The sequence below is a fragment of the Chionomys nivalis genome, chromosome 8 (assembly GCF_950005125.1).
Source record: "Chionomys nivalis chromosome 8, mChiNiv1.1, whole genome shotgun sequence".
Classification (NCBI taxonomy): Eukaryota; Metazoa; Chordata; class Mammalia; order Rodentia; family Cricetidae; genus Chionomys; species Chionomys nivalis.
This window is the reverse complement of record NC_080093.1, coordinates 13,426,683-13,452,342: the sequence shown is the minus strand read 5'-3', so window position 1 is coordinate 13,452,342 and position 25,660 is coordinate 13,426,683. Positions and strand designations below refer to the sequence as shown.

Here is a 25,660-nt window from a genome sequence, read left to right as displayed (position 1 = left end):
GATGCCTCCGTATCCTTCCGTCTGATGGAAGAGCTGGCATGGTAATCCCAGCAGAGAACAAGCAGATCTCTTGACTTTGAGACCAGCCTGGTCTACGAAGCAAGTTCCAGGACAGCCAGGGCTACACAGAGAAACCCTGTCTTGAAAAACCAAAAAATAGAGTAGATTTAAAGAAAAATCTCAATCTGTAGAAAGTTTCTCTGGGTAAGATTGTATAGGTTGTGCATTCATTTATTCAAAATGAAATGATTGGGACCAGAAGTGTTTCAAATTTCTAGGTTTTTGTTTTTGTGTTTGTTTTTGATATTTGAACCAAGTTTTCCCTCTGTTATATGGGCTGCCTTCCATTTCCTGAGTGCTGAAATCACAGGTGTATAGCAGCATGCTAGGCAACTTCAGACTCTTGAAATTTGGAATAGTTAAATAGACATCACTCATTTAATATTCCTAATTCTAAAGGTCTGAAACCTGAACTCTCTAAACTATAATACTTTTGAAGTCTTGTATATGCTAATAACTCTTAAAAACATGGATTTGGGAACATTTTGGGTTTTAGATTTTTCAATTAAATGTGTTCAGTCTGCATTTGATCATTATTCCAAGCATTTTGTGTGTGTGTGTTCCTAGTTGTTTGTTTTGAAGAGTTTCTCATGTGTAAAATTCACCTACAAATCACTAAGTGGCCCTTGAACTCTCAATAGTTGTCTTACCTCAGCCTCTAGCTGCTGGCTTTACAGGTGTGTGCCAACATGCCCAGCAGTCTCCTCGGTGGTGGTAAGGCCTTACCATCTTACTGTCAGGCATGAACACAGTGAGCTCCCATTAAAGATTCCTGCCTCAGTGATGTAACAAGTGCTCTGGGCCTGCGGTGGGACTGTCAGTCAGTCTTAAGACCACTGGTGGTCTCCTGGCTGTGCATCCGGTGCACCTGAATAACTACAGAGTTGAGATTCAATAGTTCCAGGATTGGGCATAGGAATTTGCATTCAAAACAAACCAAAACCAGGCATGATAGCATACCTCTGTAATCCCTGCACTTGAGAAGCTGAGGCAGGAATAGTTGAGCTCTAGGCCACTGTGGACGACTTAGCAAAGCCTTGTCTAAAAGAGCCAATGAAAGGGGATTCTGGTGATTCTGGGAATGAGTGTTCAGGAAAGGAAAGCCATGTCTGTGGAGGGGAAGCTAATTGCTTACAGCCCAGTCTGCTGGTATCAGGGGCCTTCTTTACACGCTGCCATGTGGAGCCATGCACAAAGTAACCATACTGTGTGAGAGTGAATGTGACTTCCCTTTCCAGCTGAGGAAAAACAGTAGACATCAAGGCATCGTGCAACATCTGGAGGAGTCCTTTGCTGTGGCTTCCTTGATGGAGACTGGCCAACTTGTAGCTTTCTCCCTGACCTCTCATCTCAACGACACCTTCCACTTTGACTCTGAGAAGCTACATGTGGGACAGGGTGTCTGCCTCACTCTCAAGACCACAGAACCAGGAGTGACGGGTCTGATTTTGGCTGTGGAAGGGCCAGCTTCTAAGAGGACCCAGAGTCCAGCTCAGAGGGATTCTGAGACGGTTGATGGCAAAGAGGAGGAAGAGGAGGACACAGACTTGATTGTGAGGAATAAAAAGAAGCATGGCCTGGCTATTGGGGACAAAGTCACTGGGACCATTAAGTCTGTGAAGGCCACACATGTCGTTGTGACCCTAGAAGATGGCATCATTGGCTGTATCCACGCCTCCCGCATTCTAGACGACGTTCCAGTGGGCACCTCTCCTACAGCCACACTTAAAGTTGGGGAGACAGTCACTGCACGAGTGATCGGTGGACGAGACGTGAAGACATCCAAGTATGAAGTTTTGGGAGACTGGGCTGGCTTTGAGGGGAGTTTGCAATGAGGGGAGGAACAGGAACATAGGTAGGTATTAAAGAGTTGCATGCAAATATTTCTCTCAGTTAACTACAAGGAAATCAGTCAGAGCCTTTAGCATATTGTTTTTAAACATAGAATATAGTGGTTAAAGGGTAGATTTAAAGTTAGACCTGCCTTTGAATTTCAGATTAACTGCTGAGTTATTTCCATAACTTGTAAAGTGAGACTAATGGCCTAGTCTACCTTGGAAAGCCATTGGGAAAACGGAAAAAGTGAGCATGTGTGCTGCCTGCTTAGTAAGTTGCTTCCGCATAGCTCTTACTCAGTATGTATCAGCAGTTATGGTAGTGCATCCTCTGTGGCACATCTTTGTTTTAATATGTGTGTGTTTGCACACATGGGTTCACGGGCATGCACATACTGTGGCCCGTTTCTGGCAGAAGACAGCTTTCAGGAGCCAGTTCTCTCCTGGAGACTGGAGGGTTGACCTAAGGTGGTCATACTGCACACAAGCTGTCTTAAAGGCCCCTTACTTTAAATCTTGTTGTATAAAATTTCTTACTCTAACAAGAAAAGAAGGGGTTCAAAAATCTGACATATAGTTGGCATACTATTGTTGGTTGTTAGTTACCCATTGCTTTTTTTGGCTCTTTTGGGGGCCTGTTACCCAGCTCCCAAATAAATATACACACGTAGTCTTATTCTTTCTTATAAATGCCCAGCCTTAGCTTGACTTGTTTCTAGCCAGCTTTTCTTAACTTAAATTATCCCATCTATCTTTTGCCTCTGGGCTTTTATCTTTTTCTATTTCTATATACCTTTCTTTCCTTTTTTTCTCTGTGACTTGCTGTGTAGCTGGGTGACTGACCCCTGATGTATTCATTTCCTTGTTTTTCTTGCTCCTCCTCCTCCCAGATTTCTCCTACTTATTCTCTCTGCCTGCCAGCCCCACCAATCCTTACTCTTGCCTTTCTATTGGCCATTCAGCTATTTATTAGACCAATCAGGTGTTTTAGGCAGGCAAAGAGTCACAGCTTCACAGAGTTAAACAAATACGACATAAAAGAATGCAACACATCTTTGCATCATTAAAACAAAAGTTTCACAGCATAAACAAATGTAACATCTTAAAATAATAATACACAACAGCATACTAATTTCAAGAACTAAGCATAGGATCTTCAGTAAGGCATTTATCCTCTCTAGACCTCTGGAATGAAACAGTCTGTCAGTCAAACCTTTGTCAGCCTAGTGTGGGGTGTGAGGGGAGAGAGGTGGTGGTAATCAGCTTCGGGGAGGGTGGGACAGAAAGACCCTGATCTGGGATCTTTGTGTTAGCAGAGAGTACAGAGTGATTTCTTTCTCTCTCTAGGTTTCTCCCAATAAGTCACCCCAGATTTGTTATGACCATCCTGGAGCTGAGCATTCGGCCAAGGTGAGGGAAACTCTGGCAGTGGCGTCATGGAAAGAGTGCTGGGCTTTGGAACCAGTAATCCTGAGCTGTTCTTTCAATCTAGACTCTGCCCAGTGATTGGTTCATTCTTTCCTTTGCCTTTTTGCAAACAGTGATTTGAAGAAGGATGACTATAATGCTCTTAATACGCAGTCTGTGAGCCCCATGGAGAAGACTCAGCAATACCAGGCCGGGCAGACTGTGACTTGCTTCTTCAAAAAGGTGAGCAGTTGCTGCCCTCATTGCAGGGCTGACCTTCCTCCGGAGTAGTGTGGGTGACGCTGGAGTCAGAGGCTCTGCACTGGACATTCTGTGTCGTCCTTACTCACATGGAGGCTAAGGGTGGTGATAATGGCTTCTGCCCCTAAAATCTTATCTCTATGTGGGACCAAAATAAAGGAGTGGTGGCAGGGAGCAGATGTACCTCTACTATTCTCCCATCTATGTATGTCCTGACTCTGGCCCCTGACTCCAAGGAGCTGTCTGTCCAACTTTGCAGAAACATCTGTTAACTTAAAGTTTGAATAGAGTGAGAACACCAAGAATGTAATGCAGAGGGCTGCAGAGACAGCTCAGCAGTTAAGAGCATTTGCTGCTCTTCCAGAAGACCTAGGTTCTGTTCCCAGTTGCCACCTGGATCTGTCAACTTTAGTTATGGGTGTCCAGGGATCCAACATGCTCTTCTGATCTCCCCAGGCACCAGGCTGCACATGCTACAATACATACACGCAGGCAAAACACTCACACATAAAATAAAAATAAACAAATCTTTTAAAATTATGTAATAGGGAGGAAAAGGTTGAAAAGACCAAAATTTTAAAAGAACATCAGAAAGGCAGCATGAAGTTTCAGGATAAACACAGACAATGCCAGAAGAACCAAGCAGTACAATTGGTTGAAAATGAGTAAACAGGTTGGTATGTTGGCTTCCAGAGTTCAGTCTTTAGTGACAATAGCAAAGTGACAAAGTCCATGGCCTGTGTGGTTAAGTGGATTGATGTGGTGTTAATCAGGATGGAGAAATTAAAGCACCATTTGTGACTGTAGCTGGCCAGCTGCAGCTGTCTAGTGGAAGACAAGAAGAGCAGCAGCAGAGCTGATACTGCTCAGATGCTTTGACCTCAGTGTGGAGCTGCTGCAGGGCCAGAGCACTCCATGGGCACAGTGTGGCCCTGGCTGAGCAGAATGAGCTGTCCAGAGACTCTGATTGGCACAAGCTCTCTGAGGTTTCCTTTTGATATGCCACTGTTTGCTAGACAAAGACACCACGTGCTGCGATGCTTGCCACTGTGCTTTAACTCTGCAGCTTTCCAGACACAGTAAGAAAGGCCAGTCTTTCTCTACTGGGTGGAGTTTGTTTTTAAGACAGGTCTAGAATTCATTTGTAGGCGAGGCTGGCCTTGAATCCGTAGAGATCTGCCTGCCTCTCCCAGTGCATCACCACACCCAGCATGAGTCTCATCCATAATCATCTTTCTGAGCATGTCACTAATATTTGATCCCTCTAGTCATCCCCTGCCTGTGGACATTCATAGTCCCCAGATGTCTTAGTGCAGCCTCGACAACCATCTTTGATTTTCCTCCTGTCAGTATCATGCTGGTTCCTGTACTTGATTTACCTATTTTTCTTCTGTCTAGGACCTTTTAAGGGTCAGAATCTACCATCTTCCCTGTGGTTGATAACCAGCATATTCCTGTAGCATGCTGTACTTTGTATACACTGCTTAGAGCTCTAGTTATTTGCATGCACATTGAAGTTGCTTCTTAAAGTGTAACCTTGAAGACAGGGCTTGGCTTTGTTTACCACTGTGATAAACCATTTTTTAAAAAATATTTATTTATTATGCATCCAATGTGCTGTTGGCATGTGTGCCTACATGTCAGAAGAGGGCACCAGATCTCATTATAGATGGTTATGAGACACCATGTTGCTGGGAATTGAACTCAGGTCCTCTGGAAGAGCAGTCAGTGCTCTTAACCACTGAGCCATCTCTCCAGCCCCAATAAACCATTTTATACAGTGACTTCTTAGTAAATGTTTTATTTTATTGAGTTGAAAGTTAGAATTTAAGACAGGATGTGGTAGTGAGAAATAAAGATCTAAATTGATTTTGAAATAAAATGTTGGCCTCTGGAGATGGTTAATTGTCAGAGAACAGCCAAGTGCAGAAGGAGGGTGGGATTGGTGGGATTGGTCCTGCTGTGTCCTGAGGATGTCTTCAGCATGTTTCTTTCGGTCTCAGCTGAGACACGGGAAGGACTCATTCTCTGCCAGGTCAGCCAAGCTAGACTCTGGTTGAAGCCCATGAGATGTGGAGGTGGTCAGGGTGGATTCCTCTCCCTTGGAAAAATGTGTTGTTTGGACCTTCTCAAGCTTGTGTTCTTAAGAGAGTGTTTTACTGGTGGGGTAGCCCAGGAAGCTCTTACATCCGCCTTGTCCCCCCACAGTACAACGTGATTAAGAAGTGGCTGGAGGTAGACATTGCACCAGACGTCCGAGGGAGAATTCCTTTGTTGCTCACTTCCCTGAGCTTCAAGGTTAGTGCCTGGTAATCCTTGGAAAAGAGCCCTGGGCTAATATGGGGTTTAGTGGTTTGGGAGGTATTTACTGTAGAGATTTAAATGTTATATTTTTGGATATGTGACAGACCTTTATGGGGATATCAGAAGTTGTTTTTTTGTTTGTTTGTTTTTTAAATCCTTTAAGGTTCTGAAACACCCAGACAAGAAGTTCCAGATTGGGCAGGCCCTGAAGGCCACTGTGGTCAGCTCAGACATCCCCAAGGCTTTCTTGTGTCTGTCACTCATAGGTATGAAAAAAAGCGGTCTCTAGATGGAGAGGGGCTTGCAATAGGGGCCAGGAGAGGGTCTTCAGTCCCTGTCTGGGTAAAAGAAACCCTTCAGTGGAGAGCTTCCTGGGAGTGGGTTGTTTGGCTTTCTCTATACTTTGTTCTCTGGTTTGTATGATTGCATCACTTTCCTGGGTCTTCTTTTTCTAAACTTGATTTCCTCAGGTCTTTAGAAGGATTATCTGTCGTATGACTGTGGGGTTCAAGGCTTCAAGCTATGATGAGCCTACTCAAGTTGGCCGCCTCAAGTGTACCTGGTCTCTACCTCCTCTGGGCTGGCAGGCTGTAGTAGGCCAGACTGCCAGCTGTTATCTTTTCTCTGCCCACCAGGTCCTTACAAACTTGAACAAGGGGAAATAGCCATGGGCCGAGTGTTAAGTGTGGCACCCAACAAGGGACTGACCGTCTGCTTCCCCTTTGGGAAGATAGGGAAAGTTAGTTTATTTCATGTGAGTGACTCCTACTCCGAGGCACCCCTGGAGGACTTCTTTCCCCAGAAGATCGTCAGGTAAGTAAGCCACAGAGCCCTTCCTCTTCTGCCTATGTATGGAGTTGGTGGGATTTCTTTTTAATTGATGTGCAGTGTGTGGTATGTATGTGTGTCATTTTAGTCCCCCCGTTCCGCCCACCGAAAAATTTAACAGGTTTACTACAGTTGATACCAAGTTGATCTGCCAAGACCTTTTCACTGGAGCATCCTATGTTTATTAAAAATTACATACGCAGATAAAAATGGAAAAGCTGTTCTACCTTATTTCTACCCCTGTTCTCTGATAGTCACTTCCCTAGGTCCTTCTGACTCTATATGGGGAAAATATCACTAGCATTTAGAACTACTGATAGCAGGGAGGGGAAGGAAAACAGAATTGAAAGAGAAATGTTTCCATACACCACAGCACATGTGTGGAGGTCAGAGGACAACTTGTGAGAGTTGGTTCTCTACTTCCATCATGTGGTCTTGGGGATTGAACTCAGTTATTAGGCTTGGTGGGCAAGATTTATCTTAGACCCTTGAATCACCTCTCTGGCCCCAAGAGTGGATTCTTAAGCATGTCCCTCAAGCACACAAAGTACTAATTAGGTATCTTTTGACATATTATCATATGTTCTGTGTGGATGGTGCACAAGGTGCCATCTTCAGAAGGCCCATCAGGTAGGCCTCACCTGCCTCCTCACAGCACCCACAGCTGTGCCCTGGGAGCACAGCTATTTAGACGTCCTGAGCAGTTTTCCTGCCAGCTCTGCCAGAGGCGTCTGTGAATAAAGAAATTAAGTGGACTTCAGGTAGTGTCTAACTTCACATAGCCTGTCTATTGTTCTGTGATGATGTGGTTTTCTCTTTGGGCCAACAGAGAGTGCATACTCTTACAAGCACCTGTAGAAGCTAGTTGTCTTATGTGTGCATTTGCCAGCAGTCAGCTTTACAGCAGCCATGGCATAGAGACCTCTCTCTCCTTGAACTGCAGCCCAAGAGCTAGGAGTGGCACGAATTAGAGAGCAGCTGTGGTGCAGCTGAGAGCATGATTAGTTTGAACTTCATTAGCATACAAAATAATGGGTTCCTTCCTAGTACCTTTCTCCATCTCTCCTCCTTGGCTGGTCTGCTTCCATGTTATTGGGGGGGTGCAGTTAAATCTCAGTTCTACATGCCGGGCGGTGGTGGTACACGCCTTTAATCCCAGCACTTGGGAGGCAGAGGCAGGCGGATCTCTGTGAGTTCAAGACCAGCCTGGTCTACAAGAGCTAGTTCCAGGACAGGCTCCAAAGCCACAGAGAAACCCTGTCTCGAAAAACCAAAAAAAAAAAAAAAAAAAAAAAAAATCTCAGTTCTACATATAAGAAAATATATTTAGCCCCGTCTCCCCTCCCCCGTTACCCTCTTTTGCTCTTCTATTTATTTGTTTGCTTACTTTATTTGTTTATCTTATGTGAATGGGTGTTTTTCCTGCATGTATTCTATGAACCACATGTGCCTGGTGCCCACAGAGGCCAGAAAAAGACATTAGATCCCCTGTAACTAGAATTACAGGTGATTGTGAGCTGCCATGTAGATGCTGGGAATTAAACCAGGGACTCTGAAGAGCAGCTGGTGCTCATTATCCCCATCCATCTCTCCAACTATCATTTTCCTCTTCCTACCCCCATAGTCCCTTTCTTTTCATGTTGCGTGCATGTGTGCTTATGTGTGTTGTGACCCTGTCTTTCTGAGTCTGGTTTATCATGATGAACTCCAGTTTTACCCACTTACCTACAAGTGATGTAATTTTATTCTTTATAATCAAGCAAGATTTTACTCCATGAATTTGTAACATTTTCTTTATTCATTACATCCTATTGATGAACATCTAAGCTGAAACCTGAGTTTTTTTACTGGAAAGAAAGCCTCTCCCCCCTCCTGCTTTTGCCATGTACTTTGACCTCTAATCTTTCCACTTAAACACATATGTGGGTATAATTTTACTTCATTTAGTAATAGAATTCACTTTATATATTATTTGCAACTTGCTTTTTTCTCAAAGCAGTTTATTATGAATTTCTTTTTCATGCTGATACCTTGTTCTTTTCACCTTATTTTTAGTATTTATTTGTATTACGCTACTGTTATCTAGACTTATGCTGAAGTGCCTGTCTTACACATTTGGATGACAGTACAACTCTGAGATACAATTGTAGTAGATTTCATGGACCAGTTGACGGTGCAATCTGCAGAGTTGCCCTTTGCTTACCCTAACAATCACACATGTGACTGCTTCCCTTTGCATCCTAGGCGGTAGTTCCCAGTTATAAGACTGGATTTGTTTATTTGTTTTGTTTTGTTTTATATGTATGAGGCCTATGTGTATGTGTGCCATATGCATGCTTGGTGTCCACAGCAGCCACGAGAGGATATTAGTTTCCCTGGAACTGGAGTTCCACAGTGTGTCTGAGTGTTAGGAATTGAACTCAGGTTCTCTGACAGAGTAGCCAGTAATCTTAACCACTGAGCCTTTTATCCAGCCCAGACTAGGTATTCTTTTTTTTAATTAATTAAATTTATTCATTTATTTTACATCTCAAGTGCAGTTTCCCCTCCCTACTGTACTCCCATTTCCTTCCTCTACTTCCTCCAAACTAGATAGATACTCTTTTTGTTTTAGATCTTTTATTTTAATTTACATTTCTTAAGTAGACTTTAAAAAATATTTTATGTGTATATGTAAATCACCATGTGCATGCAGTACCTGTGGAGGCCAGAAGAGGGCATTGAATATGGAGCTGGAGTTATACCCAGTTAGGAATAGCCGTATGGGTGCTAGGAACCAAACCTGGGTTTTCTGTAAAAATAGCCAGTACTCTTACCGCTGAGCCATCTCTAGCCTGTTATATTGTCTCTTTATGTTTTTTCTGTGCTCTTGTTTTCCAAGTCAATTACTCATTTATATTTGGAATATTCATATTTTTAATAAAAAATCATCTGTATGTGTTTTTTTGGGGTGGGAACTTTATAAACTGTTTCATATGCCCACAGAAAACCTGTCTGGGAATTTCCTTTGGATATGTGATTTTGAACTGAGACATGGGATCTTTCTGTATAGTGTGGGCTGGCCTCGGTCTTGTGATCTTCTTAGAGGCCTTCCAAGTACTAGGAGCACAACGTACTCCACAAAGCCCCCACTCTGTTTCAAGACCATTTTTATAGCCTGAGAAAACTGACCTTGAAGAGCCAGATTTCAAGGTCTGTATTCTACTCCAAGCCAAGGCAGAGTCGGCTCATGGTAGAGTGCATACCTTTGGGAGGCAGAGACTAGAGAGCAGTCATGGCCCACTCCCATCCAAATGTCCCAGCTACTGACATACGCCTAAGTTGTCAACTACTTATAAACAGAACAAAAGTACCCAGAGCCTGCCAGAAGAAACCAATCTGTGACGAGTCCCTGAGAGACACAGATCGTCTCTGGCTTGTCTCTTGAAGCTTACAAAGTGAGGGTGTGGTTTTAGCAACATAGTCATTTTGAATAGCCAGACCTGTGAGTAGCGTGCAATTAGAATTCCCTTCATCTGTCAGATGTGGGTAGGCAATCATTTGCCTCAGGGTAGTGTCTGAAGACTCCTTCCAGATCCAGAAAGCAGACGTCTGCTGTGGGAACCTTTGCATGTGTTGTAGCCGTGATCTTTTCCACCTCTCCTCCTGTTTCTACTTTGTGATAAAGGCCATGAGTCAGTTTTACCTGAGCTGCTTGGGACCAGTGAGAGCCAACCCCGCTTCTCTCTTAAGAGTCTTGTTCTGCCCAGACCTAACTGCTGCATGGCTGCTCTGCTGTTTGCAGCTTCACTCAGTAGTCCCTTGGCCATGTTTTTTGTGGTCTTGCTGTCTCTTGGGGATCATAGTTAAGAATTAATGTGGGAGCTGGGTGGTGGTGGTGCACATACTTGGGAGGCAGAGGCAGGCAAATCTCTTGAGTTCAAGGCCAGTGTGGTCTACAGAGTTAGTTCCAGGACAGTCAGAGCTACACAAAAACCGGTTCAGAAAAACAAAAGAATTTGGAGTTGGTCTTATCTTTTAAGTACAGATGTCTGTCAACATCTGACAGATTATGCCAGTAAACTTGTAAGTTGAGAATACACTGTGAGAGTATCCTGTGTCTTACTAACTCAACAAAAAAACCCAGAATTATTAAAGATTTAATTTTATGTATGTGTCTCCAGAATATTGATGGTTGAATGTGTCCTTCTTTTGCCCATTCCAGATGTTGTGTTCTGTCCACAGAACACAGTGTGTTGGCTTTGTCATTACGATCGTCCAGGTGAGTGTTGGTGTTGAGGTGGGAAGGGAGAAAGAACAACCCAGAAGACTCAGTGTGGATCACATTTCCTGCAATAGAACTCTGAACTTCTGCCTTCTCTGTCCAAGGGTCGGGTGGGATTCAGGTTGCTAGAAGAGTCCTGGCTCTTGTCTCATAAGAAATGGTTCACTTATCCAAATGTGGGAGTCTAAGGTAACAAGATGGTACCAGGGAGGGGAGGTGTCTGGTTCCAAAGTTCATTGTTGGGATAAGTATGGGGTAGAAGGGACTGGCCAGTGATCCATTTATTCCATGACTAGAAATAGGTGTGCCAACGTCAGGCTTTAAACAGGCCTCTCTCTGGCTTGTTTCTGCATAGCCAGCTGTCAGACACATAGCCCTGGCCTGGCAGGTCTGTGGGAGTGAGCAGGCTGGGCTCTGTAGACTAGTCTTTTAGGTACAGAGGCAGTCATGCACAGGTGATTACTGCAGGTGTACTGGGGAGCAGCACTGGTTAAAGGGATGTCTATGTAAGCCTTATATTCCTTTAGGGCAAACAGAGAAGCAAAAAGTAAAATTGAAGATCCAGAGATTAACACCATCCAGGATGTCAAGGAAGGGCAGCTTCTGAGGGGCTATGTGAAAACTGTCCTGTCAGATGGTGTGCTCGTAAGGTGAGTAATATCCGGAGACCGCTTCTGTGGGCTGCTCGCTTGGTCTTGAGCATGCTGCCTCCTCCCCCAGGTATCTTTGATAAGAATGTAGAAGAAAGCTTGTATATTATCAGCTTGTAAAATTCCAAAAAGCTTATTTTTTTATCTTATGTATATGTTTTGTCTGCATGTATGTGTAATGTGTATTTCTGGTGCTCTGATATGTGCAGAAGTCAGAAGAGGGTATCAGATCCCATGGAACTGGTGTTACAGATGACTATGAGCCACCATACGGGTGCTAGGAGCCAAACCTGGGTCCTGGAGCAGCAGCAAATGCTCTTAAACATGGAGCCATCTCTGCAGACCCCAAAATTTTAAATACTTTTTTTTAGTTTTGAGTTATTTCTTGTTTGGTGTTTTAGAAAAAGAATGATATTTCAAGTTTTAGGTTCCGGATTTCCTGATTTTAGTGTTCGATCATGATTCTTTGTTGTGCTGTTGTTTTTATTTATTTGTTTAACTTTTTATTTGGGGGGCAAGGTCTTGCTATGAGACTGTCCTGTATATAGGATACCATATAGACCAGGTTGGCTTTGAACTCAGAGATTCACCTACCTCTGCCTCCTGGGTATTGGGATTAAAGGTGTGCACCACCACCACCCAGCCTCATAGTTCTTAATGTGGTCACATCATGTTCCTAAGTACAGCACATTCCCCGCTCTGTCTCCTCTCTTCTGTCTCTTTAGCGGTTTGTAATTTAGACATGGTGCTGTAGTGGATACAGTGGGTGTGGTGGTGCAGCAGAGGCAGGAGAATCTCTGAGTTCAGGGTTAGCCTGGCCTACATAGCAAATTCAAGGCCAGCTAGGACTACATAGCTCAGTGATGGGGCCGCTGCCTAGCTTCCCTGGGATGGATTTTCAGTACCACAAACAAAATCTGAATTTATAGCTTCATTATACATGATAATTTCTAAAACCGACTTTATCCTCCTGGATGCCATGAACCAATATATCCTGTCAAAGTGGAGGCACTGGGTGTGGTTGGGACTGTGTTGTGTTTGTACCTACAGGACTCTCTTGTCTGTCTCTCTTTCAGCCTTGGGCCTTCAGTTGTGGGTTTGGCCCAGTGCTCACATGTGTCTCAGTGTAGCCCACCCAGGAAAGAGCTTTATGACCATTACCTCCCCAAGGGAAAGCTGGTCACTGCCAAGATCCTACGGTAGGTGTTGTCTCACCCTGTTCCCGCTGTCCCTCTTTGTTTGGTATGAATTAGACCCCTTCTCTGAGAGCCTTGGGAGGAGATTCTGAGGTAAACTCAGAACATGAGGGCATGGGTACTCAAGGAGTGAAAACCCTTTGATGTCAGCTCCAGCCTTAGCCCTGGAGTAGACATGGCCTCTGTTGTTGGTACTGAAGTAGGTCCATCCTAGATGATGAAATGTGTAAACCCTCCCTGAGATGCTGAGCATTCCAGGGCAGGTGGGCTCTGCCAGCTCTGATTGATAAAGAAGGCCTGGACACTGGACAGCCTGCCGTGCCAGTCACCTTCTGTCCTTACTTCCTGCCCTTATTCTCTTCCTGCATTAGCGTGAACCCCGAGAAGAGCCAGGTAAAGCTGTCACTCCTTCCCAGCGACACTGGGAAGCCGGACGTGTTTTCTGCCTCCCCAGAACCACCACTTCTGAACCAAAAGGAGAGGAAAGAAGGGGCTGAGGAGAGGGCCCTAAAAGGAGAAGAGAAAGAGCAAACGAGCCAGAAAAGGAAAGAGAAGAACCAGAAAGGGCAGGAGGAGACGGAGATATTGAGCCAGGAGAAAAAAGAGCCCCAGAAGTCACAGAGGAGCAGGCAGGGCAAGCGGGAGCGCCAGGAGCCTGCGAGTGAACAGGTGGGTGCTCGGGGAGGGTTAGCCTCGCCTCGCCTGCCTCCCAGCCTTCTCTCAGAGTGAGAGCACCATGAGGGCGAAGAGAAAACTTCTCTTCCTACACCCCCACCATTTCAGGAAAGAGTGAGCAAGAGACCAAAGCAGTCTGGTGCACCAGAAGAAGACGACAGTGGTGTGGAAGTCTATTACCGGGAGGGAGAAGATGAGATGGAGCAGCTGGGGGTGTTGCCCAGGGTAAGGGTCACCACCAAATGGAGGAAAAGACTTCGGCGGGGAGAAGCTCCTTGTGTTCTTCCTAAAGAACTCTGCTGTGCCAGCCCCATCCTCATTACCTCATTTTCTGTAAGGCAGTGGCTGATGGGTAGCTGCCTCAGCCAGTCTAGCTCCTTGACTGGGTCTGTAAACATTAATAACATGTTTATCAAGAGCTGAATGAGAGAGGTGGGCAGATGGAGCCCAGGCTCCTCACAGGTGCTGCTTGAACAGAGAGGCTGTGGGAGTCTCAGCCATGGGGTAGGGCTCCTTCACTTTTGTCAGTCAGTATTTCTGCCATCAGCATTTCTGTCCCAGACCTACTACTGGGAGCGCGCGTGTGTTTGCGTCTTACAAAGTCATTGTCTAAGAAATTGATTTAGAAAGAGGATTTTTGAGTTACTGTTGTCCCCTCAGGAGACTGAGAACTGAGGGGGGCTTTGGTATGGCTGTAGGCAGGGGACAGGGAACAGTCTGGTCTGTGCTTCCCTCAACGCTCTGTGATCCTGCAGGGAAAGCAGGCAGAGCCCGCAGAGGTGCCCCGGCTGCAGCTTTCTTCAGGCTTCATTTGGGACGTGGGGCTCGACTCTCTAACTCCAGCCTTGCCACTCCGAGGAGAGAGCTCAGACAGCGAGGAGGATGAGAAGCCACAGCAAGCCAAGGTGCCGTATTTCCGGGGCATTGCTTCTCTTGCAGAGACTCCTGTGCCCTTTTCCAGTTAGGTGTCTTCCTGGTGTGGTTCATGGACTGTCCTGTGAACCCATGGCTTCTGCCTCAGCTTTCCCCTGGGCTTGAAGGAGCAGGTGACTCACTTTCTTCCTTCCATGCAGAAGAAGAAGGGCAAGAAGGAAAGGGAGCTGGAGAAACAGAAGGCGGAGAAGGAGCTGTCGCGCATTGAGGAGGCACTCATGGACCCTGGGCGACAGCCTGAGTCGGCGGATGATTTTGACCGGCTGGTGTTGAGCTCCCCCGACAGCTCCATCCTGTGGCTGCAGTACATGGCTTTCCACCTGCAGGCCACTGAGATTGAGAAGGCCCGAGCTGTCGCCGAGAGGGCCCTGAAGACCATCTCCTTCAGGTCTGGGCTAAGGCTCTTCACTTTGTCTTGGCTTACAGAGTTTGCCACCATGGCTCATTTCTTCCTGAACAGGCTAGTGGCAGTCCATGGTCTTTCAGGCTCATCTCTCAAGTGTAGCCACCAGAAACAGATTACTCATTTATATTTTATGGTCCTCTTCGATGAAATCACTATAGCAACATTTACTAGTCTCTGTGTGCTAGCAAGGTTCCTGGCTAAAACAAGCAAAGCAGGGAGAACTCGGCACCCACTTGGGTATAAACCTATTCTTGGCAGAGCGGAGGTGGCTTTCTGAAGCCTGGTGTAGAGCAATGGCAGTTGTGTGCTTTGCTCCCTTTGTGGGGGAGAGAATCAGACCCAAGATTCTGTTCCATTCAATATTAGTCCAGTTTGTAATCTGGAGGCTTCCTTCCCAGGCATGGGGGGAGAAATAGGGAGGCCCAGAAGTGGCAGTAAGAGCTAGGTCCCCCTTCCAGTGGGCTGCAGTGGAGACAGTCTCAGTATCTGCACTTACAGGTGAGACTTGAGGACATCGATAGTTGTTGCCTGGGAGAAAGCTAGGTCTGGGCCTCCAACTCTGAATTGATGGAACTCACATTCTACCCACTCCACCTCCAGAGAGGAGCAGGAAAAGCTGAATGTGTGGGTGGCACTGCTGAACCTCGAAAACATGTACGGCTCTCAGGAGTCCTTGACTAAGGTCTTCGAGCGTGCTGTGCAGTACAACGAGCCTCTCAAGGTTTTCCTGCATCTGGCTGACATCTACACCAAGTCAGAGAAGTTCAAGGTAAGATGTTAGGCTCTGGACCTACTTGCCCCAGGCCAGCAGTGTGTGTGTGAGAACTCCACCTCCTGGGTTCCCTGTACTGTCCCATTCCAGCCTCGCAGACCCCTTCCCTCTGCTTTCCCTTACTGTTCTCACACTTGTTTTCTGTCCGGAACTTTCTTCCCTGGAGAGGTTACTCGGAGACTCCTCCCTCCCAGCCTCCCCACCTTTCTGGAACGTCACAGCCTGTCCTTTCCGCCCCAGAGCCACATTCCTTCCTTTTGTGTCTTTCCACAGGAAGCAGGTGAGCTGTACAGCCGGATGCTGAAACGCTTCCGGCAGGAGAAGGCTGTCTGGATCAAATACGGAGCTTTTGTTTTGCGGAGGAGTCAGCCTGGGGCCAGCCACCGTGTGCTGCAGCGAGCCCTGGAGTGCCTGCCCACCAAGGAACGTGAGTGCTCTTCCCAGTTCCTGAACACACTCAGGCTTGACACCTGCAAGTGGCAAGTGGGATCTTGTAAAGGGTGGAGTCACTCCTGAATTAGGAGAGCTGATGCTGTGCTTGTCAGATGCTGGACCCCAAAAGACGGAGGAGCAAAAACAATTAGCACTGATTCTGTTGTCCATAAGCCTAAGAATAGGGGTGTCTGCAAGACTTGTATGTGTATTTGGTTTCAAACCCAGTGTCCTTTTGGGGTTTATCTCTTATCATATCCTAGATCTTGGCCCTAGAGCAATGAATTGGACTAGCCCTGTCCCCATAGCATAGTGTGCTGTGGGGAGGGGTCTCTGCAATTGTCTTGCCTCTGACCAGTCCTTTCTCCATAGATGTGGACGTGATTACCAAGTTTGCCCAGCTAGAGTTCCAGCTGGGGGATGCAGAACGGGCTAAAGCCATTTTTGAAAACACACTGAGCACCTACCCAAAACGCACAGATGTCTGGTCAGTCTACATTGACATGACCATCAAGCATGGCAGCCAGAAGGAAGTCAGGTGAGGGGGACGACAGTCAGGGCTGACTCCTGGTGGGGTCTGAGGTGGGAGGGGGCTTTGGCCATGCTGGTGATGTTTAGCCACCCATGGCAGCTCCCAGTTGTCTGACTTGATATGGAAAAACAGCTTTGTCATGCCCCCCTGGTCCACTTGACTTCTCCTTTCCAGTCTTCGTATATCTGAACCCTCTGCTGGGATCCCAGATGAGTCACATTGTGCCTGCCCCTCATTGACAGAACCTTCATGGGCAGACTTTGACTTTTGTCCCCCACAGTCCCTTCTAGGCAAGGGGGGTTGGAGGTGGGTAGATAGAACAGGGTCCAGAAAGAACAAGTGCCTCATTCTTACCTTTCTGTGGGCTTACGTTTGGCTTCTGTCATTATGTATCCCATCCCAGTAGCTTTGTCCTCTTCACCATGTAACTTTAGGCAGGCTAAATCTTTTGTCTGTGGCAGGAGTTCATAGTTACGATTACAGGGACCTAGGGCCTGAGAGCAAGTCGGGGAGTACTAGCTATAAGTCATGAGGTAGGGACCCTGAGGGAATTGCTTCTGTGTTCTTCCTCATAGGGACATCTTTGAACGTGTCATCCATCTGAGTCTGGCCCCTAAGAAGATGAAGTTCTTCTTCAAGCGCTACCTGGACTACGAGAAGCAGCACGGCACTGAGAAGGACGTGCAGGCTGTCAAGGCGAAGGCCCTGGAGTACGTGGAGGCCAAGAGCTCAGCACTGGAGGACTAGCAGCCCTAGGCTCGCTGGACACTGTAGCAGCCCTAGGCTCGCTGGACACTGTAGCAGCCCTAGGCTCGCTGGACACTGCAGCAGCCCTAGGCTCGCTGGACACTGTAGCAGCAGGCGCCTTGGACACCTAGGAAGTGGCTGTCTGAGGACAGTTTAAGTGCTGCTTTTTCTGCAGCATGCCTGAGACAATCCTGTCGGAATAAAGAATTCTGAGAGGCTTTCTCTTTTAAAAAATAAAATTAAATTAAAATTTTTTATTTTTTATTTTTTTTGAGACAGAGTCCTCACTGGCTGGTCCTGGCTGGCCTGGAACCTGCTGTGTAGACCTGGCTAGCCTTGAACTAAGAAATCTACTGCCTCTGCCTCCCAAGTGCTGGGATTAAAGGCGTGAACTATCACTTTTTGTTTTAAAAAATATGTATATATATATATATATATATATATATATATATTTAAATTTAGGGTTCTACATATTGAGCCAAGACCTTACATATGCTAAGCAAGTGTTCTTCCACTAGACCCCACCCAGCCCTGAGGTTTAATGCTCTTGTTTTGTTTTATGGAACACATTGCGTCTTCCTTTCTCTTTCCTGAGGCTGCTCCGTTTTTCCAGGCAAGTCTCTCGGGCTTTCAGAAAAAAAACAAGTGTTCCTTTCTGGAGAGTTTGCTGCAGTCTTGGATCCGAAAGGCAAAGGCTAGTGTTTTCATGGTCAGGATCCCACTTTGTCCCTCGGTAAGCTCTTGGGCCATACCCAAGAGGGTGTAGGGAATGTTCAGGTCAGCCTGTACTGTCTGCCCTGTTGTGGAGGCTGGGAGATTACGAGGAGGAAAGGAAGAATCCAGAAGAAGATGGGAAACCTGAGGAAAGCTGAAAGTATTGGTTCAACTATCTAGTCTCCACCCACTCCCAAAGCCTAGACCTGAAGTCTGTCACAGCCCAGAGTCTGAGTGCCAGCACAGACCCTACCAACTGGTGTTTTTTTGGGATGGGGGGCATTGTGCCTAAGGGAATTAAAAGCTTTCTCTCACAACCTAAATTGTTCTCTGAGTTTTCTGTGGGAAATGGCTGGGTTGGATGCCAGGAAGCAGGACAGAGACAAGGGAGGAGGGGCATGAGGTTTTGAGTGTGTAGCTAGTCCATGCAGGACTGAGGAGAAAGTGTTGAAGCCCGCTGGTTCTTGGAGTTCACTTAGTACAAGTCCTGGCCAAGGCAGGATCTTCTAATACCATGTTTTCCCCTGAGCGCCCTCTGCAAAAGGCCAGGCTGCCTCTGACCACATGAAACCAGGTAGAGACTCCACCCTTGGGCAGGACATATGACTTGCCTTTGCAGTGCTGCCACTCTTGTGGTCCCTTTTAGTCCTGTTCCATCTCCTCTCAAAATGGCCTGTACACCCTTGTCAATTGCACAAACACCAGTTTAGGCTTTTAAAGTAAGAAAAGCTTTATCAAAAAGTTTAAATATATAAAATTACACCAGAGGTATACAATGGAAGCAGCTTCCTAGTTGTATACACAGGAGTTGGTCATCCCTATGCAATTAGACACAAGTTAACTGCACAGTTACAAATAACGAGCCCCCCCAGTGGGTTGTACTGGCACCAGGCTCCACCAGCTGATGCTTCTCAGCTTGCAGGCCCACCAAAGATCACCCACATAGTGAAGGACCAGCTCTGGGGAAGCCTATAGCTGTGAACAGTGTGTTGGTGGCTACAGATGATTTCAGCAGGTCTGGGAAATCAGACCCCCTCCCCAACCTATCCCACCCCTCCCCACCCCCCAGTCTCTCTGGATCATATAGTCCACAAGATCCTTACAAATTCCTAGCTGTTTTATGTCCCCTTGGCCACTTGGTAATTAGACACTGTAGTTAACAGATCTGATACTGAGGTGAGCATGCCATGAGGGTTTGTTGCAAAGAAGCAGACTCTAGGAGGTGAGCAGGGCCATCTCCATGTTGTCAGGGGCTGTGCCATTACCTGCCAGGCCCTGGGCCCACTTGTGTAGGCGACTATAGAGTGGGAGGCCCTGGTTCTCACGGTACAAATAGACCCCAGTGATTGCATTCCACTGTGGTCGTGGCTGGGTGCCTTCCACTGGGAACTTGGCGACCAGCTCTTCGTCATCTTTGTTGAGGGCCACAAAGCCAAAGAAGCGGCGCACGTTGTTGGCGGCCAGCACCCTTGAATGCACCTCCACTGTGCGCTGGAACAGCTGCTCCTCGTTGGTGCGGTACTGTGCCCAGTAGGCCTCCTGGCGGTAGCTGAGTGGCGAGCAGTAGTGCTTGAGACACTTGGTCAGGAACACCAGGATGGCCACCACACCGATGAGCAGCCATCCAAAGAGCTGGCCAGAGAATAGGCAGGGCTCAGGGAGGGGCGACAACTGCCAGGACCCTGCCCGGGTAGGGGTGGGGTTGGGGGAGGAGCCTGGTGGAGGGGCTATGGGGGAACACGTGGAAAAGGAACAGATTCTGCTCTGCCGCAAGCAGGACTTCCTCTTTTCTATTTTTAATTCTAGCCCACACACTCTCCGAGCTTAGGCTGTGTCTCCTGCCTTTTTTATTCTTCAGCCCCAAGGGTGCATTTTCACCGGACTCGACCAAACCCAGCTCAGGAGCCAGGAGTGGAGCTCAGCCACAGAGCACATGTTAAGCATTCGAGGCTCCCATCCACAAAAAAGAAAGAAAAATTCAAAGTGTGGGTCAGCTCAGATGCACCTCTGAAGGCTTCAGAGGTCTCAGCTCACACATCACCGTCCTTAGAACAATTGCCTGTGTGCTTGCTTCACACTAGGAAGATGCGAGTCAGCAGAGGACCAGGACCCTCGATGCAGTCTTTGCCTACTGCTCATCTGTAAACCTGTGGATTGGTGACCAGTATTTCTGTATTTACCATCTTCCAGCTCTGACGCTGACTTTAGCCCCCTTTCTCTGCTTCCTCCCTGCCCCCACCCCAAGACAGAGTCTCATGTAGCCCAATCTGGCCCAAGTACTGTTTAGCTGAGGATGGTCTTGAGTTTCTGCTCCTCCTGCCTCCACCTCCTGCGTGCTAGGGTACAGACATATGCCACACCTAGTTTATACGGTGCTAGGGATCGAACATAGGACCTGATGTGTGCTAGGCATGCGTTCTACTGAGTTCCATCTTAGCCTCACTTTTCCCTTGTGTTGATACTGTTTAAAGAATTATTTTAGATGTTGTGTGTTGAAAGGGTGTACCTGTGTCAGGGGATATGTATATTTTGAGGGTATGTATATGTGTTGGGATATGTGTTGGGGTATGGACATGTGTTGGGGTATGGACATGTGTTGGAGTATGTATATGTGTTGAGGGTATGTACATCTGTTGGGGTACAAGTAATTGCTAGGATGTGTTGAGGGTATGTACATGTGTATTGGGGTACATACATGTGTTGGGGTATATGTTTGGGTATGTATATGTGTTAAGGAGTATGTACATCTGTCGGGGTACATGTAATTGTTGGGATGTGTTGAGGGTATGTACATGTGTATTGGGGTATATGTTGGGGTATGTACATGTGTTGGTGTATATATGTGTGTTAAGGAGTATGTACATGTGTTAGAGTATGTGTTGGGGGTACGTATATGTGCTGGGGTATATTGTTGAGGCGTATGTACATGTGTTGGGGTATGTATATGTGTTGGGGAGTATGTACATGTGTTGGGGTATGTACATGTATTGAGAAGGTTTTTTTTTTTTTTTGTTTTTTTTTTTTTTTGGTGGACTGCAGAGTCCAGAGGGCATCAGATCCCCTGGAGCTAGAGTTACAAGTAGTTGTGAGCTGCCTAACATGGGTGTTGGGAACTGAACTCAGGTCCTCTGTAAGAGCCATACTTCAGTCTTTACCCAGCCACTTCTCCAACCCTCCTCCTCTTCATTGAGAGGATGGTTCAAACTGGCCCTTAATTTACTATGTAGCTAAAAAACTCAGATCCTCTTATGTTTACCTCCCCAGTAGTGGATTACAGCAAGATACAGTACAGGCAGCTAACTTTGCTTTCTTTCTTTCTATCTATCTATCTTTCTTTTTTTATTTCTGATTTCCTTCCTTCCTTCCTTCCTTCCTCCCTCCCTCCCTCCCTCCCTCCCTCCCTCCCTTTCTTTTTTAATGTGTATGAGTGTTTTGCCTGCACATAAGTCTGTATGCTATGGGTGTGCCTAGTGCCCCCAGAGGCCATTGAATCCCCTGGAACTGGAATTACAGATGTTTGTGAGCTACCATGTGTGTGCTGGGAACTGAACTTAGGTCCTCTGAAGGAGCAGTGCCCCAGGTTCTCTCCAGCCCCTAGCTTAGGTTTCATATGTCTTCATGGAAAGAACATCCTTTAGAGAGTCTTATGTTTGCTGTCTCCCTCATTCTGCTTCTGAAGTCACAATCAGTTCAAACTATGCTTGTGACCATTATTATTTAATATTTATTTTTATTTATTTATGTTCATTGGTGTTTCACCTGAATGTATGTCTGTGTGAAGATGCTGGATCCCCTGGAACTGGAGTTCCAGCTGGTTGTGAGCTGCCATGTGTGTGCTGGGACTTGAACCTGGGTCCTGCGGAGTCATTCCCTAGCCCCTGGCATTCTTTTGACCTCTTTCCCCTTGACCAACTTCCAAACAGGATCCCTTGACCAACTTCCAAACAGGATGCAGGGAACGCTGTAGCTAGCTGAAGCAGCAGTAGCCTGCCTCTTCCTGACCTGCCCCAAGAGTGAGGCTGGCTCAGGGCTGGGGCAGGAATATGGTCATCCCTGGGGTCAACCAGATTCCACTATCAACTCAAAGCCCACAGCAGCTATTTCTGAGGTGGCCTGCAGGGGCCAATGCCCAATAAGCTAGGGTAAGGATAATACTCTCAGCAGGTAGATTGGGAATGGCCCGGTGGTGTAATGGGATGTGGAATGCTTTCTCTGGGATTCCTTAGTGCGTAAAACTGTCTCTAGGGGCTGTAAGTGGAGCCTAGTGGCAGAGCACACGCACATGCTCGGCATTCATGAGGACTTGGGTTCCATTCCTACCACCCAAAGGCAAATCAGAGACACGTCGTACCTGTGATCATGAATCGTCCCTTGCTCCACAGAATACTAAGTCACAGTTACCTGCTCTGAGGCCTAACATGGTCACCTAGGGCTTCCCTGGAGAGCTGCCCATTTTAACACTGGACCATCTTATTGTGTACCACCCCACCAGCTCCCCTGTGGGAGGGGAGGAAGAAGGCCTGCCTTTCACACAGCTCCTTACCTGGGACTCATACTTAAGCCTCCGGCTGACCTCCTCTCGGAAGCCCGACAGGTTGGCAGGGCCCTCTCCACAAGGGAACCTGGCGAGGATCTCCGTGGCGTGAGCTGAGGGGAATCCTTCATCCCCAGCTGTGAGCGAGGAGGGGTCCACAAACTCACTGAGAGCACAGACGTAGGCCTCCCCTCGTAGCAGAGAGATGACGGACCAGGTGACAGGGGCCACGGCTGCACGGCCCAGGATGGAGCTTAGGAGGAGGAAGTTGGGGGCAGCGGAGCAGTTCTTGGCCCTCCGATACTGGCACTCAGCGACTAGGTTCCAAGTGTGGTTGTTGAGGATGACTCCGATGAGGAAGAGTGCCAGTGCAGGCACTCCAATGGCTGTCAGCCCATACAGGTAGTTCCGGGCAGGTGAGCAGGGACAGTGGAATGCCACCACGGAGAACAGCTCCTGACTGCCCACCGTGCCCAGGGCCACCAGGCCATTGAAAATCATCACATCCTTGCTCTTGAAGAAGAGAGACAGGAAGCGGAAGTTCTCTGCGATCAAGGCAGCCATGGTGACTGGTGGGCTAGGGGCTTAGGAGGAGGCAGCAGAGGACGATGGAATTGGTGACTTCTGGTGAGACTCGAAAGGAGCGCAGTCAGGAGGACATCCGAAGACAGAGCATGACTATGCCATTTTATCACCTACGGTGGCCGAACTGGTGCTTCCTGTGAAACACAGATGACTGATACTGTTTACCTCTGAACATGGGCTGAGGGATGCCGCTGTGGTCAAGCAGGTAGGGAAGGAGGGAGCACAGGGCCCCCACGGAAATAGTGGTACCCATGGTTGCTGCCAGGTGCCAGGTGCTCTCAATTCACGGTGCCTATTCTCACGAGTCTATACAGTATCCTTGGCAACCCCCTGGCATCCTTGTGTACCCCCCACCTCAAGCCCAGGAAAGGGTGAGACTTCCTGAGGGCCAGTTCCTGGCCAAAGTTCAAGATCAGGTCTGCCTGCCCTGAATAATTGAAGGTCTTTTTGCCACTGCCGGCTTCTCATGAGGAGGATCAAGCATGGCTGGAGGTGTTAGGTGATAGGGGATGACTTCTCTCTGCTAAGGATTTGGGACAATGTGGAGGGTGTGATATGGGTATCAAAGCTGTCCTAGTGAACAAAGACAGCCTGCTGGAGCCGTGGGTGGTGGTGGAGTTCAGGCCCTCTGGAACAGGGCAAGTTTGACACAAGATGCCAGCATCCTTGGGTGCACAAAACCCTTTCATTTTGGAGACCTCAGGGTCTCAACACACTTCATACCTTCTCTCCAGACCTCTGTACTCAACTGGGAAAAGGCTAAGTCATTTTGGTACCTGACCCCTTCCTAGGAGCGTTAGGGGACAACAAATGATGCCTGATTGTCAGTCGTTCAACATCCCAAACTCTTACCCTGTCAGGTCTACTGGTTGAGTATGAGTCTTCTGATGGCAAAGATCAGAAAATGAAGACCTGAGGAGGACTGGGTGTCTTGCCTGAGGCCAGGCAAATCTGGAGGAGCCGGGCGAGGTTTTGATCATGACTTGTGGACAAAATAAGTCTGAGCTAAGCTAGTGCCCCTGTTCACAACCTCCTTCAGACCCTGCTCCCCTCAAACTTCCCTACCCAGCATCCTGCAGGAGCACTGCTCCAAGAAGCCCAGGCCCGACACCTTCGGCACTTGCCAGTCACAGGCAGCCTTAGTGGGGTCCAGGCCCACCGTACCCATCCATCCTCCCCTGAATGTGTGACTGCAGGAGAGTTGGCACCCTGCCAGAAGTGGCCTTGGCCTAGGGCTCTTTAGAAGTTTAGCCCTAATTCTTTTCCCAGGCTCCACCCACACACCCAGAGAGACAGGCAGGGTGTGGCTCCGTGTCCATCCCAGCAGGGGAATGAAAAGAAAGAAACCAAAAAACAAAACTTCCATGGCCAAAAGAAGCCTGGAAGTGGAGAAAGGGGTTAGCTGTAAGGAGAGACAGGGGAGCCTGTGCCGGCTCATAGCCGCATCCCTTTTCCTGCTGACGCCTCTGTCAAAGATGCCAGATGGGCACAGGCAGGGCCATGTGGGCTCCAGGAGGAGGAGGCAAAGTCTGACAAAGTTCAGAGCCCAGAGAGCCTGAATAATCCCACAAGGAAGGGACCTCGTCCTGCTGCTGGTGATAAACAGGCTAGAGGCACCCCATCCCTCCCTTTCTTCCTTCTATCCCTTCTTCTCTCCCTTCTGTTCCTCCCTTTCTCCATTCTTGGCACCCAATTAGTAGTGTCCCTGGGCCCTTAAACCCACCCAATGTTAAAGTACAAAATGCCTGATCTGTGGGTAATGAGCAGAGGCCGGACCAGGCCATCTTCTGAGATTGTTACCCGTATACCAGGGGTTTCCTCGCCACACAATCCCTGGAGGCTGCCTGGGACCAACCTGCCAGTCACTTTGATACAAGCGCACCCCAGGAAGGGACGCCTCCTTACCTGGGGCTGGCAGCAGACACCCGTGGTCTCGACTTCTTGGAGCGTGAGCACTGCGGACCCCTGGAAAGACTCAGGGCTGCCAGGCAAAGTGGGCCTCACGGTGGCGGCTTCACCGCTTTTGCGTTTGAAAGCAACAGGGCTTTGGGCTCCGGTTACAAACAAACTTAACGCCAGGTGTCTATAGATGGAAATGCAGGCATCTGCAGACAAATTTAACTCCAGAAAAAGAGAGACAGAAACAGCGGCATGGAACTTTCTCGCCAGCGAATGGAAAAACAGCCTCCCAGCGCCAGGCAGAGGAGGGCGGGCTGCTGAGGGCGGCGCGAGACAGAGGAAGTAGAGAAGCGGTCTAGGCTGCTGTGTCCTGTCCCAGCCCGCCTCTGGGCCCGCTGTGGCTGGCCCTACTGGCCCTGCCTCGACTCTACCCTGTGCACCCCTCGGGGGCCATCTGGGAAGGTCTAGACAGGAGCGAGGCGGGGCCCTCCAGGAGATCTTGCCCAGGCTCGCCCTCCAGGCCAGTTTAAAGAACAGCCCCCATGCTAGACGCCCACTGGCAGAGACTTCTGGGAGTCAGGGCAGAGGCTGGCGTTCAGAACTGATGGTGATGTTCCAGAATACAA

General features: G+C 47.9%; 2 protein-coding genes across 2 annotated transcripts in view; one reads left to right on the top strand and one right to left on the bottom strand.

Annotated features, from left to right (window-relative positions):
- Positions 1–18,333, top strand: part of Pdcd11 (programmed cell death 11) — a 41,971-nt gene extending 23,638 nt beyond the window's left edge. The window contains exons 20-36 of the mRNA XM_057778039.1: positions 1,299–1,846; positions 3,243–3,305; positions 3,437–3,545; positions 5,772–5,861; positions 6,031–6,133; positions 6,503–6,680; positions 10,900–10,956; positions 11,487–11,609; positions 12,686–12,808; positions 13,177–13,474; positions 13,589–13,705; positions 14,236–14,385; positions 14,554–14,801; positions 15,420–15,588; positions 15,865–16,018; positions 16,396–16,561; positions 17,131–18,333. Of these exons, the coding sequence (XP_057634022.1) occupies positions 1,299–1,846; positions 3,243–3,305; positions 3,437–3,545; positions 5,772–5,861; positions 6,031–6,133; positions 6,503–6,680; positions 10,900–10,956; positions 11,487–11,609; positions 12,686–12,808; positions 13,177–13,474; positions 13,589–13,705; positions 14,236–14,385; positions 14,554–14,801; positions 15,420–15,588; positions 15,865–16,018; positions 16,396–16,561; positions 17,131–17,302 (2,868 nt within the window). The 3' untranslated portion in view covers positions 17,303–18,333. The remainder of the gene's footprint in view (positions 1–1,298; positions 1,847–3,242; positions 3,306–3,436; positions 3,546–5,771; positions 5,862–6,030; positions 6,134–6,502; positions 6,681–10,899; positions 10,957–11,486; positions 11,610–12,685; positions 12,809–13,176; positions 13,475–13,588; positions 13,706–14,235; positions 14,386–14,553; positions 14,802–15,419; positions 15,589–15,864; positions 16,019–16,395; positions 16,562–17,130) is intronic.
- Positions 18,334–19,086: 753 nt separating this feature from the next.
- Positions 19,087–25,297, bottom strand: Calhm2 (calcium homeostasis modulator family member 2). The gene is made up of 3 exons (XM_057778540.1): positions 25,041–25,297; positions 22,560–23,269; positions 19,087–19,648 (listed from the first exon to the last, which is right to left on the bottom strand). Exons 2-3 carry the CDS (start codon positions 23,112–23,114, stop codon positions 19,232–19,234), a joined length of 972 nt encoding a protein of 323 aa, XP_057634523.1. The 5' UTR covers positions 23,115–23,269; positions 25,041–25,297; the 3' UTR covers positions 19,087–19,231.
- Positions 25,298–25,660: the final 363 nt, after the last annotated feature.